General features: G+C 37.0%; 1 protein-coding gene across 2 annotated transcripts in view; it reads left to right on the forward strand.

Moving 5' to 3' along the window:
- pdcd4a (programmed cell death 4a) overlaps positions 1–14474 on the forward strand; it is a 75988-nt gene extending 61514 nt beyond the window's left edge. For both annotated transcript variants that reach the window (XM_039751806.1, XM_039751805.1), the window contains exons 9-12: positions 674–781; positions 6173–6283; positions 7045–7184; positions 11925–14474. In XM_039751806.1, the coding sequence (XP_039607740.1) occupies positions 674–781; positions 6173–6283; positions 7045–7184; positions 11925–11976 (411 nt within the window). In that variant the 3' untranslated portion in view covers positions 11977–14474. The remainder of the gene's footprint in view (positions 1–673; positions 782–6172; positions 6284–7044; positions 7185–11924) is intronic.
- The last annotated feature ends 249 nt before the right edge of the window (positions 14475–14723 follow it).

Raw genomic sequence — 14723 nt, forward strand, 5'->3', positions numbered from 1 at the left:
GCATGTACAGGAAGTAAAAAGACACATTGTCCGCAGAACCCACAAAGCAGCGAAAAATCCACGATAGAGTGAAGCTGCAAAAGTCGAAGCGCGATATAGCGAGGGATTACTGTACAGGTTAAAACTTGGCCCTGTTTTTTTTTTTTTTGTTTGAAGTCGCGCGCCCGGTATACTACACGTGTTGTTCTAGCACACGAGTCGTATTCCAAACAAAGGTCGTATACCAAGCAAAATATTTCGCCTCTAAATAGGACGTATACCATTTTGGGATAGCATACCTGTGTAAAAGGGACTTCTGACACATCACAAATTTATGCATTACTTCACTGGGTACAGAGTCTCCATATAGAGCCTTAATCATTTCAGTTGACTAATCATTGTTCACTACCCATCATTTGAATAGCCACTTAAAACATTGCTACTTAAAACATTTCTGAACATTTTGGTTTAAGGGAGAAGCCTTGTGATTATTAATGTTATTCTTGTATAGTATGGAGTTTTGCTGTAAAACTACAGTGTCATGTCTTCTGAATACCTTTACCAGTCCTCAGATTCATTCATTCAGTCCTCATAGTTGTGTTTATTCTTTTCAGAACTGTTTCACTTTACTATACAACTCCAATACTATACACCTGTAAAATTTGCAAAATGCTTCATTATTTACCTGTTTCAGATGAATCTGTTGCTGAAAGAGTACCTGATATCTGGTGATGTATCAGAAGCAGAGCGCTGTCTGCGAGACCTTGAAGTTCCGCACTTTCATCATGAGCTTGTCTATGAGGTAAAATTTGGGATACTACCTGAAAAGTAATTGCATTTGCTTATTATTGTGTGTTTACTCTGGTTTAAATACCATATTTGTTGTTTAGGATTAGAGGAGTGTTTCAGATTTACTTACCAGACTTGGGAAAAATACAAAAGCATTAATCAGCAGCTGTTTTTTTAATAACAAGAGGGGAAACCTGTTCTCATGTTTATGTTTTTGTAATTACCAGAATAGGTGGTGGTGATTGAACCATTAGGGTCAAGTGGCTATAATATAATTTCATGGTGTTTTGACAGAGTGCATATGCAGAAACTAAAGCTGAACGTTTAGCTTACCTTTGGTAGGGCAGATTTTGAGAAGATTAAGCAAAATCTAATAGTGATGTAATCTTTTTAAATGTAGAGTGGAGGAGCAGTGGGACAAGTTTAAAAACATTTTACATCTAATTCAGAACAAGTTAATTCCAAAATTCTGTGTTAGGTGTATAACTCTGGTGTATGTGTATGTGTATATGTATAATATAAAATATGGCATATGAGAACAACCATTAACAATGATATTACGGCAACTAAAAGGCAGTTAGAAATATTGCAGCGAAAGATGACAGAGAGATTTTTTTAGTATTAAACAAAGGGTCAAGCAGGAGGTGAATCAGGAACACTAAGGACAAGTTTAAAATATAAACAAACTGAAGTAACAAATGTTCTAAACTTCCATTTTTTAAGTTTTAAACATATAAAGAAGTGAACAACTTCCTAACAGTAAAAGGACTGTCATAGAGGTACTTAATGGTTTGGAAATGGTACAGGAAGATGTGGTACTTGAATTAGAAAGGATGTAGTAACATAAATTGCTAGGATCAAGTAATATTTATCCTTGCGTTTAAAAGGTGGTTAGTAAGTGCATATGTAAAACCTTAAAATATAGTTTTTGAAAGTTACTACACATTGGGGAAATTTCTATGGACTGTAAAATAGCAAATATCACACTATATAAAAAGGGTGATTGTGTAGATCCAAGAGGTTATAAACTAGAAGGCTTAACGTGCATCACATTTAAATGTAATGGAACGAGCTTTTAAGGAAAAGATTAAGCATCACTTGGTAGGAACAGGTGTGTTACTGAGAGTCTGTATTGGTTCAGATGGTGGAGGTGGTAATTTAGTTATACACCAGAATTCTATGTGGAATAAACAAAATAATAGGATTAGGTTGATGCATGTGATCTTCGTCATCATGATTTTTTCAGAAGGCTTTTGGTAAGGGCCCATATTAAAAGGTTATTTATCAGGCTAAATGAAGTGTTAATGCAAGTTGTAATGTGTAAATGAATGCAAGATTGTCCCAAATACATGAAGCAAAGTATTATAGTGCAATTAATAGGAAGATAAATGCAGATGGAATAATAAATAATCTAGAATCAATCGACTTATTACAGAGGGACTTGGAAAACTTAAAAGACTTGAGCAGAAGTGTGGCAGAAGAAATTTAGTGTAAGTAAATGTTAATGTGCTACACGTATGAAGTAAAACAACTATTCAGTCTTAAGTAAATTTAAATAATGTAGAAGTGGATTTGTCTTGTCTACATCCAGACTAGGGAATCCATTCCCGGGAATACGGGAATCCCGGTTCACCGACAAAAGCGCGATAGACATATGAGTGCCGACAAAACCGAGACGGACAAATGAGCACAGACAAACTCGCTAACTGGTTTTCGACAAATGCGTGCCGACAAAATCGTGAGAGAGGCCAAGAGAGTGGGACGCGTACGTGCGCATTATGTAAACATTATGTGCTATGTTATAACTGTATTCAGAGATGCTAATTGCACTGAGTTTCGTTCCTCCAGAAGATGTTTGGTCCGCTTTCGATGAGCTGAGCGAGTAGACCCGACAATCTCCAGAATGTTTATGATTACTGGGAGGACAATTACGTTGGTCGATTGAGACGCAATCGATGAGCCAACCCGTTGTTTCCTATCACCATGTGGAACATACGAGAACGTGTTGCTGATGGCATGCCGCGAACAAATAACTCAGTCGAGGGTTGGCATAACGCGTCGTATACAAAGCGGAATTACCAGCAGTCAGGCAGCCAGCAAGTCTAAATACGCTCAACTATCAAGACATCTTGCTGCAATTCTTTCTACATATGCAGGGCGTGATCTTAAGGACTATCTGTATGCTGTGTCTCCATAATATTGACTTCTAAAATAAACATTATTATATATGCTTTAAACTAGTAATTCATATTTAATTAAACTTTTGCGATTTTGACGCCGCGTTTTAATGGGCAGTATTTTGTCGGCGCTCATATGTCTATCGCGTAAATGTCGGGTCACTGGGAATCCCGCATGTCATATAAGTACATGTATCTAGTTAGTTGCGGTAATAAGAGCGTAGAAAGCACAACGTGTCCAGCGTGCGGTTGTCCAGGTGAGAGCGCATATTCGTGTAGAGTAAGCCAGCCGCTGAGAAAGCACGCTCTGCCTCCACTGAAGTAGGTGGCACAGTTATCAGATACTGATACACTTGTTCTAAACAACACCTGCACTTGCTGTTGCTCTGAAACACCTCCATTATAGCTTTTACTGATGCAGCAAGTTTCTTGTCATCATTCTGTGATGGCAAGTTTCTTGGCACAGACAATTCGGATGCAACAGACTGATGCATTGCAATTTCAAGTGGCTGTTCAAAGCGGTTGTCTGATAGACGTCAATGAAGTCTGCCCCGTCCCGACATTCGTGAGCTGCAGACTGCAGATTCCTCCCAGTCCACTGTGCTCAGTTGTAGTCGGAGCCGGGAGACTGACTGCTGCTGGTCTGTTGTTGACTGAATTAATTGGCAAAACACTACACCGTGGGCCAAAAAACCGTGCCACTTAATTATTTTCCACTATAACTCTGTTATTTCTTGATCAATTTTTACACTTTTACACGTTATATATGCGAGCTTGGCCGTTCCCGGTTTCCCGGGAATTACAGCAATTTAATTCCCGGGAATGAAAAACTTCCGGGAATGGATTCCCTAATCCAGACAGTGTACTGACGTTAAGAAGGCTTAGGTTTTATAGCATGATGTACAGAGTAGAAGTCAAAGGAGGTTATGTTTAAGCTATATAATGAAATGGTGAGGCTTCACATGAAGTGCTGTACGCAGTTTTGGTCTGTATTCTGCAAACAGAACAGCAACTCTAGGAAGAAGTCCAGAGAAGAGCAACTAGGCCAATTCCAGGACTTTCAATGTATTAATTATAAGGAGAGATTAAATGGTGACAGGATTTAAGTTTTTCTAAATTATAAAAGGATTTAGTACAGTTGGGTGCAGGCTGTTACTTAAAAATGAGCTCTTCAAAAAGAACATGGAGATAGAGATGGAGACTCTTTTAGAATAAATTGTGCAAATTTCTTCCTAAGCATCTTTTTTTATTTCAAAACATTCCAATATACATTAATAAATCATTCTTTAGGCAATTAGATTCAACAATAACCTCATTTATTTGGAATTCAAAACATCCACGCATCAAAAGAGCGACCCTACAAAGACAAAAGGCAGAAGGCGGCATGGCTCTACCTAACTTCCAGTTTTATTACTGGGCAGCAAATATACAGGCGATAAGAACCTGGACACAAATAGAAGAACATACACAGGCTTGGACCGCAATAGAAGTAAAATCCTGCAGTACTTCTTTGTATTCCTTGCTCTGTGCTCCAATAAACACACGTTATTGGCAATATACAAATAACCCAATTGTGCTCCACTCACTTAGAATCTGGAACCAATGTAGAAAGCATTTTAAGACGGAGAAGCTTCTCTCTGTGGCACCTCTGCAAGTGAACCGCCTCTTTCAACCTTCACAAACATATGCAGTTTTTAATATCTGGAAAAAATTTGGAATTAACTTGCTTAGAGATCTTTATATAGACAACGTCTTTGCATCCTATGAACAATTACATTCCAAATTTAACATTCCAGCTACACATTTCTTTCACTATCTTCAAATCAGAAACTTTGTTAAACAGAACCTTCCAGATTTTCCTCATCTTGCACCCTCATCCATGCTGGAAAAAATATTGCTCAATCTCAAGGACTTAGACTCCATCTCTACAATATATAAAATCATTTTACAATCCCTCCCTTTCAAAGATCCAAGAGGACACTGGGAAAAAGATCTCTCAATTAATATATCAGAAAAGGAGTGGAAAGTAGCAATGCAGAGAATTCACTCGAGCTCCACATGCGCAAAGCATACAATTATACAACTTAAAATTATATATCGAGCACATCTGTCTCGACTAAAACTCTCCAAAATGTTTCCAGGGCATGATCCAACCTGCAAACATTGCAACCAAGTCCCAGCCTCACTAGGTCACTAGGCCTGCACCAAATTAACATTATTCTGGACAAAAATTTTTAATTACCTTTCAGACCGCCTTGGACTCATAATCCCTCCTAACCCATTAATGGCTGTGTTTGGGGTTCTTCCAGAGGGGCTTAAAGTGGAGAAAGACAAACAAATTGTGATTGCATTCACTACACTTTTGGCACACAGACTTATTCTAATAAACTGCAAAAACCCAAACTCTCCTCTTTTAAGTCCGTGGGAAACCGATGTGTTATATTATTTGAAATTGGAAAAAATCAAATACTCAGTTAGAGGATCCATGCAGACTTTTTTCAATCTAATCAGTAATATTTTAAAATAAGTTTATAAAGCACAGAGAATTTATTAATTTAGGTATGTTTACAAGCCTTAAATTTTACGCCGTTTGGCTTGCTCTCTCTCTCTCAGGGGTGGGGATCGATCTGTTCTTAACTCAGTTTTTCTTTTTGTAAAAACTTGATTGCTTTGTATAGATTGCAATAAAATTAATAAAAAAAAAAAGAATAAATTCTGCACAAACATTAAAGTTTTTTCTTCACACAGAGAACAAAAGACACATGGAATGAATTACCAAGTAGCATGGCAGAGAAGAATCAGTAGAGACTTTTAAAACAAAATATAATATATTGACAAGCTTTGAACTAAATGAGGAAGTGTTCTAGCATGATGTGAAAGGAAACATGTTCATCATAATGGCACTCATGTTTGTATAGTTATGTTGTAATTTTATCATATTATAAACATGTACTTGTGCTTGGCGAAAGTGTTGCCTCCAAAAGTCATATGGAAACTCTTAGTCCATATCACTCTTTTAAAATTTTATGTATATTTTTAAGAATTCTAACCATAATAGAGGGGATGTGGTGAACAGAGCAAGACTATATCATGATCTTGAACTGCTATTTAGACTTGTCATTACATTTTGATCTTCCAGTTGGACTTGCTACCCTTGAACCCATGCATTTCAGCTAATGTTTGTCCCTATAATTGCTTATTTAATTTGTTCTTTTAATTTAATACAGGCTGTGGTGATGGTACTGGAATCCAGTGGTGATACAGCCATACAAATGATGGTTAAGCTACTTCAGGTGTTTTGGAAGACTGGCCTTATCACACTTGACCAGATGAATAGAGTAAGAAATGTTTTATACACTTCCTTGGCTTCTAAATGTAGTGCTTTTTGTTAAATAGTAATAATTCATTCTGCAAGCATCAGACATTTTTACTTATAATTAAAGTAAGGAATAAATCGGTGACAAATGTAATGTGTCACCCATATGCTTTTAAAGCCATTTTTAATAGCACCCACAAAAATCATGTTTTATTAAGTTAAAAAAACTGAAATACATCCACTTGCTAGATTGTTTGAAAGCTAGATCAAAATGAAGTAGTATGTTGTATTTGAAGCCTATACCCAACAAAGCAGCCCCCAAACCAGTAGAGGTATTGTAGCTGGTTTTGGTCATGTTTAGGTAAATCATTTTATAATTAATTTAGTACTACCTGACCTTACATTCTAACCAGGAAATCATTGGATTCTCAAGATAAGATTTAAGCAATTCCTTTAATTTCAGAAAAGTAATTCTACAATAGAAATTAATGTGGACTGTTTAAAATTCTAGTCCTATAAAATTAATGAAAGTAAAACAAACCTCCTACGTGATATGCTTTGTGAAAGTATCCGCTTTTTATAAACTTGTAGTAGTCTAACAGTCATTAAGTGTGTAATACCAGAGTTTTTTATGTTTTAGTTATCTGACTTTTTTTCAGCTTTAAATGTGCTACTAACTTTAAATACATTTACCAAAAAGCTGTATTAAATTTTTTTATGACAGAATGTCTTTATTTAAATTTAAACATGTGATAATAATATGAAAATACTGTCTCTTTCAAGGGCTTCCAGCGTGTCTATGACGAACTGCCTGATATTAACCTTGATGTACCACATGCCCACACTATACTGGAGAAGTTTGTAGACCTATGTTTCCAGGAAGCAGTTATAACCAAACAGCTCAGAGATACTTGCCCTTCAAGGTGAGGATCTTGCTTGTTATTTTAGTTGCTGTCATGTTTTTATAAAACTTTCAAGGGTGCCACTGTTGGGGGTTAAGCCACAAGCACCTGTCACCACATCAAATTAATGGTTAACTTTGATTGCATTTCTGCTTGTGCAGGGTGAAAAAATGGACAGATTGCCTTAAAATTTAGTAGTAAAGGAAAAAAAAGTGTTCAGCATTTGTGGTTCTTTATATATTGTTAAATGTCTTCTTCATCTATTGTGCTGATGTTTGGATAGTAATCCTCATCAATGTATAGCCATATCTATCAGAAGAGTTTTGCTCTAGATAGACTTCTATAATTTTACAGTACTTCTAAAGGTGCCAGGTTTAATTTGAATTGAATGATTTGTTTGAATTGACCTGTCCACACATTCAGTTAAAACTGATTATCTCTTGTGCATAGTGTACATAGGTTTTTAGCATGTGCACAATGGCAGTAATATAATACCAAGAAAAACCTGCACCCATACACACAGGTAAACACAACATGCTCTGTGTGTGTACATTTTATAGATGGATAGAATTTATCCCCAGGGGAAATATGGTGTTTAACAGAATTGATGGATAGATAGATACAGTAGATGAATAAATACATATACACATACAGAATGGTCTGAACATACACCGTAATGCCCAAAAAGGAAGAAAATTTTAAAAGAAAGAAAACGTTTGACTTGGCGGTCACAGTGAAGAATTATACAGGCGTATTGCTATTGGTGTAAAGAAGCCCCAGTAGTGTTTCTTGACATACTTCTTCTGAGTTGAAAGTACTCAGTGTTAGTTCCTCATAGAGAAAATGAGTAGCAGTATTTTAGTGGCATTCAGTTTTGTTTTATTTCTCCTCTTTGCTGCTACATTTTAGGGGTTCAGAGAGTGTCCCATAATTGAGCCTATCCTTTTTAACTAGTTTGTTGATTTGGTGGGCCTCTTTTGAATTAATGTTCCTAGCTTAGCACACCACAGAAAATTGCACTGGCCATAACAGAGTTGTAGAAGATGTAAAGTATGTCACTATCCACATAAAAGGAACATAGTCTCCTAAGAAAGGGCAGATCAGATTCTTCTTATATAGCTCCTCTGTGTTATGAGACCAGTCCAACATGTCATTAAGGTGGACAAGCAAGTGCTTCTGAGAGGGCATCACCTCTAAATTCTTTCCTTGATTAGTTACTGGACATAGAAGCTCTTTGCTACGGTGAAAGTCAACAACTAGTTCATTGGTTATGCTGTTAAGATTCAGATAATTTGCTTTGCACCAAGAAACTAAGTTCTCCATCTGAATCCTATACAGTGATCCCTTGCTATATCACGCTTCGACTTTCGCAGCTTCACTACATCGCGGATTTTAAATGTAAGCATACAGTGGGTATGGAAGGTATTCAGACCCCCTTCAATTTTGCAGCCATTTGCTAAAATCTTTTAAATTAATTTTTTCCCTCATTAATGTACACACAGCACCCCATATTGACAGACAAAAAAAAAGAATTTTTGAAATTGTTGCAGATTCAGACCCTTTGCTGTGACACTCATATATTTAACTCGGTTGCTTTCCATTTCTTCTGATCATCCTTAAAATCACCTTCATTTGAGTCCAGCTGTGTTTGATTATACTGATTGGACTTGATTAGGAAAGCCACACACCTGTCTATATAAGACCTTACAGCTCACAATGCATGTCAGAGCAAATGAGAATCATGAGGTCAAAGGAACTGCCTGAAGAGCTCAGAGACAGAATTGTGTCAAGGCGCAGATCTGGCCAAGGTTACAAAAAAATTTCTGCTGCACTTAAAGTTCCCAAGAGCACAGTGGCCTCCATAATCCTTAAATGGAAGACGTTTGTTATGACCAGAACCCTTCCTAGAGCTGGCCGTCCGGCCAAGCTGAGCTACCGGGGGAGAAGAGCCTTGGTGAGAGAGGTAAAGAAGAACCCAAAGATCACTTTGGCTGAGCTCCAGAGATGCAGTCAGGAGATGGGAGAAAGTTGTTGAAAGTCAACCATCACTGCAGCCATCCACCAGTCAGGGCTTTATGGCAGAGTGGCCTGTCGGAAGCCTCTCCTCAGTGCAAGACACATGACAGCCCGCATGGAGTTTGCTAAAAGACACCTGAAGGACTCTGAGATGGTGAGAAATAAGATTCTCTGGTCTGAAGAGACCAAGATTGAACTTTTTGGCCTTAATTCTAAGCTGTATGTGTGGAGACAACCAGGCACTGCCCATCACTTGTCCAATACAGTGAAGTATGGCGGTGGCAGCATCATGCTGTGGGGGTGTTTTTAAGCTGCAGGGACAGGACGACTGGTTGCAATTGAGGGAATGATGAATGCGGCCAAGTACAGGGATATCCTGGACAAAAACCTTCTCCATAGTGCTAAGGACCTCAGACTGGGCCGAAGGTTTACCTTCCAACAAGACAATGACCCTAAGCACACAGCTAAAATAACGAAGGAGTGGCTTCACAACAACTCTGTGACTGTTCTTGAATGGCCCAGCCAGAGCCCTGACTTAAACCCAATTGAGCATCTCTGGAGAGACCTAAAATGGCTGTGCACCAACATTGTACCATCCAACCTGACAGAACTGGAGAGGATCTGCAAGGAGGAATGGCAGAGGATCCCCAAATCCAGGCGTGAAAAACTTGTTGCATCTTTCCCAAGAAGACTCATGGCTGTATTAGCTCAAAGGGTGCTTCTACTAAATACTGAGCAAAGGGTCTGAATACTTAGGACCATGTGATATTTCAGTTTTTCTTTTTTAATAAATCTGCAACAATTTCAAAAATTCTTTTTGTCTGTCAATATGGGTCTGTGTGTACATTAATGAGGGAAAAAATTAATTTAAATGATTTTTGCAAATGGCTGCAATATAACAAAGTTGGTTTGCGGATTTCTGCGGACAACAGGTCTTTTAATTGGTAATACATGCTTCCTCAGTTGGTTTGCCCAGTTGATTTCATACAAGGGACGCTATTGGCGGATGGCTGAGCAGCTATCCAATCACAGCACATATAACATTATTAAAAAAAACTCCTCAATGATATACGATATGCGTACCGTGTGGTGTTTCGCATACGTGAAAGCTCGAACAGCACGTATTGATTTTTGATTTGTTTGTTTGCTTTTCTCTGTGTTTCTCACTCTCTCTGACATTCTCTGCTCCTGACGGAGGGGGTGTGAGCAGAGGGGCTGTTTGCACACTGGCCTAGAGTATATGGACGCTCCTCTAAAAAATGCTGAAAGACTACCTTCACATTGCTCCCGTCCTTGCAGGTGCTTTGTCCGGTGGTGCGAACAGCCCTATTGATTTTTGATTGTTTGCCCCTCTCTCTCCTGGACGTGCACTCCTTTGACGAGGAAGATATGTTTACATTCTTTTAATTGTGCGATGGAACTGTCATCTGTCTTGTAGCACAGTTTAAACTTTTGAGTAAAGGGTGTTATTTCATGTCTAGAGGGCTCTAATAATGTTTTAAAAAAACGTATTTAGAAAGTCGTAAACAGGTTTTCTATGCTCTAACTGCAAAAATATTTGATTTATAAATAAAGAACTCTACTTTGCGGAAATTAATTTATCGCAGGAGAGTCTGGAACGGATTAACCGCGATAAACAAGGGTTTACTGTACTATTTCATCCCCCTTAACTAATACACCCCATAAGTACAGTGTCATTTGTGCATTCTTGCAAATGACATGACCTTTTGTTATTTGTAGTCAGAGGTGTACAGAGTGAAGAGTAGAAGAGGCAGAACTGTTCCCTTTGGTCCTCCACTGTTGCTCACTTTTGTTTTTAAAAAAACACAGTCCTTGAATCTTACAAACTGCGGTCTGCCCAATGGAAAGTCCCTTAACCTTATCTCTGTGCTTACCCATTATTAGGGATGGCCTGATTATATTAAATGCACTGGATAAATAATAAAAAAAAAAAAACGGTGCTCTCAGCTTTGTCCAGGTGAGAATAACCCTTGTGGAGCAGACAGATAATTGTTTCCTGCACTGTAATCTTTGGCCGATAGGCAAACTGCAGTGTGTAATGGGGGTCGACCACAAGTGTAGTCCAGAGCTTGCCTCTTAATGGTTTTTGCTTGCAATCTGTACCATTTTCCTTTCTGAGACAGGAATTGTTACATATGATCTCACTTGAAAAGTGATTAAATGTTCAGGGATGGGAATGTTTTGAAAAAATACAAACTGGAAGTTCATCCTTGTCACAATGGTTTTTCCATGTATATGGCAGATAGCGATGATATGGTACACCACCCAGAACAAAATGCCAAAACCAAAGTTCTTTGTTAAAGTAAAGGGTTTATTAAACACAAGAAAATGTGAGTAGGTGGGGATTTAACTGGAAGAATGCAAATTACAACAATAAATAAATAAACCAGTACACTGCACGTGCATATTAGTATACAGGTATTATATCCAGTATGTAATATATAATTATAATATCAGTCAGTGTTTGTATCATGTGAGTAGGTTTGCCCTAAGATGTCTGTGTTGTTGGACAGCTCACTACAGGGTTAAAATATTTGGATGAGGCATGGAAGAAATTAGCTGTAGAGTAAAATTTTTGAGTCTGTTCTTGAAGGGTTTAAAATGCTTTTCATACTGCTGAAAAATTTAATTTGGCTTATCAGTAAAGCAAAGGTGAAGTTTTGCATTTTGTTTTAAAGTAATCTTTCTTTCTCTCTCTCTCTGTTGCTCTCTCGTGTCTGTTAGAGGACGCAAGCGGTTTGTGAGCGAGGGAGATGGAGGCCGTGTCAAGGAATAAAGTCATTGGGAGTTGAGCTCAAGGCTTGAGGTGGAAAGAACCAGTCAAAAAAGAGACAGTATAAAAGAACATCTCTACCCTCTCCAATTGCATCCCGTCTCCTGGCAGCTGCAACATTGCTGTTCTTCTACAACCTGTGGAAAATGCAGCACTGACTTTGGAGGACATCTTTTTTCAGTTCCACTCCTCAGCGAGATCGAGTGTGTGTATGTATGTGTGTTTTAACCTGGAGGCATAAGGGGATTAGGGGAGCTTGATTCTGAATTGGTTCAGTTTAAAATTTACTTCAGTGACACGTTGCATGAGTCAATTCCAGTGAAAAGTGGTGCACAATTAAATCTAATGGTTGCATTGTATTTTTTTTTTTTTGGAATGGTGATCTGATAATGCAAGGTAGCATTCTGTTTGGATTTAATTATCCCATTTTCCATCTGGGCTAACAAAAGACATTTTAATCCCTAGACACAGATTTGCATTTCACTCATTTCCCTTTATATTGTAGCATTATTGTATTTTGTTCTGATAGCACAATATACAAGTGGCAAAGTTAGGTCAGTGTTAATCTGTTTTCATTCTGACTTTAATCTGGGAACTTTTTGAAAATTGGAATCTGTCATTGCTACTTTATACACTTCAGTGAGGTAGAAAGTATGTCTGAAATGTTAAATTTGTTCTCCGATGTCATGTATATCTCAGCGGAATAACAAAGGCATAAGTGGTATTTTCAGAAGCATTAACTGTTATGTTATGAATAAAGAACAAAGATGAAGGTAACTTCACCTTTGCTCTTTTTCTCAATAAAACTCAAACTTCAATTTTAAAATATGCTCGTGTATAGAAGTTAAATCTGCTTGTACAAATTCTGTAAAATTTGTTTTGGATGGCATCCACACTTTAAGGATGTGCGGATTTATACTACATACACAGTATACCTTAACATTTTGTAATCTGTGTCTGGGTGTTCGGTTTTTAATGATGATTTTCAATTTAAACTGTTAAATGGAAGATTGTCAACTTTTAAGACGAAGGTGCATTTCACAAGTGTATATGGGCCATTCCTTCTGTTTTATTCTGAAAAGGGCAACAGTTTTATCCACTCACTTGGATGACCACTCACTCGTCAAGAATAAATGTTCATGCAGAATATTCAGAGTAAACCTGGGATTGGAATGATTTACTATTCATATATGTAGCTGACCAAAATGAGCAGATGGAAACTATTAAGTATTACATCAAAATCTGATCTGTGGCTACATTATTTTCTGAAGGGTTGGTTTATGGATGGCTATTTTAACTGTCCAGCCAGTTTTAGTAATAAGATACTGTATAAAGCTTGCAATCATGTGAGCTTTGTGTTTTTACTTCCCTCTGGTTCTGCTTTGGTTTTCTTTTTCTTCTCATCCCTTTTAATTCTATGAGCCCCTGTTCTAATTTACTTTTAACATGAAAATAGGCCCACATTAGAAGGATGTTGATACCATATATTGATGTAAAATAAAAAGGAAAATAAGACTTATCCAGTATATGGAAGTTTCAACATAATTCACTTTACCATTTGTATCAATGTGAAGTTTTTGATACTAAATATCTGAAAAGATGCCTCTTTGTTTAAGACATACCACAAGAAAAGCTGGACTCCACATTTTCTTTTAATTGAACCTAAATTTCTAAAAATCGAAGTAGCTGTTTTCTTCTTTTGTAGCTGTTATTTTCACCTTCTCTTTGAAATGAACACAGTACTCCTGCCAGGCGTGCCTTTTTTCTTTATAAAAGTATGCAGATTCTTCATAACATGAGAAATATTGGTTGACATAGGTTTAAACTGATGTGGTGTTATTATGGACCACCCCTTTATATGGAAAGTTTCTCTGGAAATCTTTGGCCAAAGTGTTTACTTGTTAGTTTTGCACACCAAGAGAATTTTGTTTTCCTTTCAGCATACTTCTAGTCAAAAAATGTGCATTTTAATCTATAGTACAGCTTGAAATTTCCTGAAAATTAGACCATTGATGCATCTGGAAACATTTATTATTTTTATTTGCTAGTATGTCTAGGATTCATTGACTCCCTGAAAATTGTAATAGTTAAGTCTTAGAAATGTATACCTTTCATATTAAATCAAAACATTCATCATTAAAGTAACTGCACACTGTCCCCTTGTGAAAATGCTCTTAGCATAGTTTCACTACAAATTAACATTGGTATAAAATGTAAGTATTCTTTTAATTTTGCATTTGTGCCTGTCTGGTTCCTTTCACAGGTGTTCTTAAATTAAACATTTTGGATTCCCCAGATATATTTTCTTCATAGTGATATAATGACATTATTTTTGGTTATTTCATTAAAACCTGTTTTCAGACAGTTGTCAACATGGGCAGCAGACTTTAGAATGCTGCACCCTATTGTTTTCTTTTGTTCGTTAAATAATTGTTTTTGCATATTTTATATGCATTTCAAATACTGATTCAACAATAAAAAGATGGCATCCTAGATTTCAACTTGTATCCTTCATTTTTAAGCTTTCTCTGTCATATTGATGATTTGTCTTTATCTAAATTCTTCAAATTCTGGGACAGCTTCTTGTTACATTCCATCAGTAAATACAAAGTTACAAGGACTTTGTGTTGGAGGAACTTTTATATTTTGGATGAGCACATCTTTAAATAAATAATTATGTAATAAAAGATATACCTGCAGGCTCTTTTATTTTTAAAAGACAAGCCAAACTTTAGTCCAAAATGTCAGCT

Source organism: Polypterus senegalus, chromosome 4, assembly GCF_016835505.1.
Source record: "Polypterus senegalus isolate Bchr_013 chromosome 4, ASM1683550v1, whole genome shotgun sequence".
NCBI classification, from domain to species: Eukaryota; Metazoa; Chordata; class Cladistia; order Polypteriformes; family Polypteridae; genus Polypterus; species Polypterus senegalus.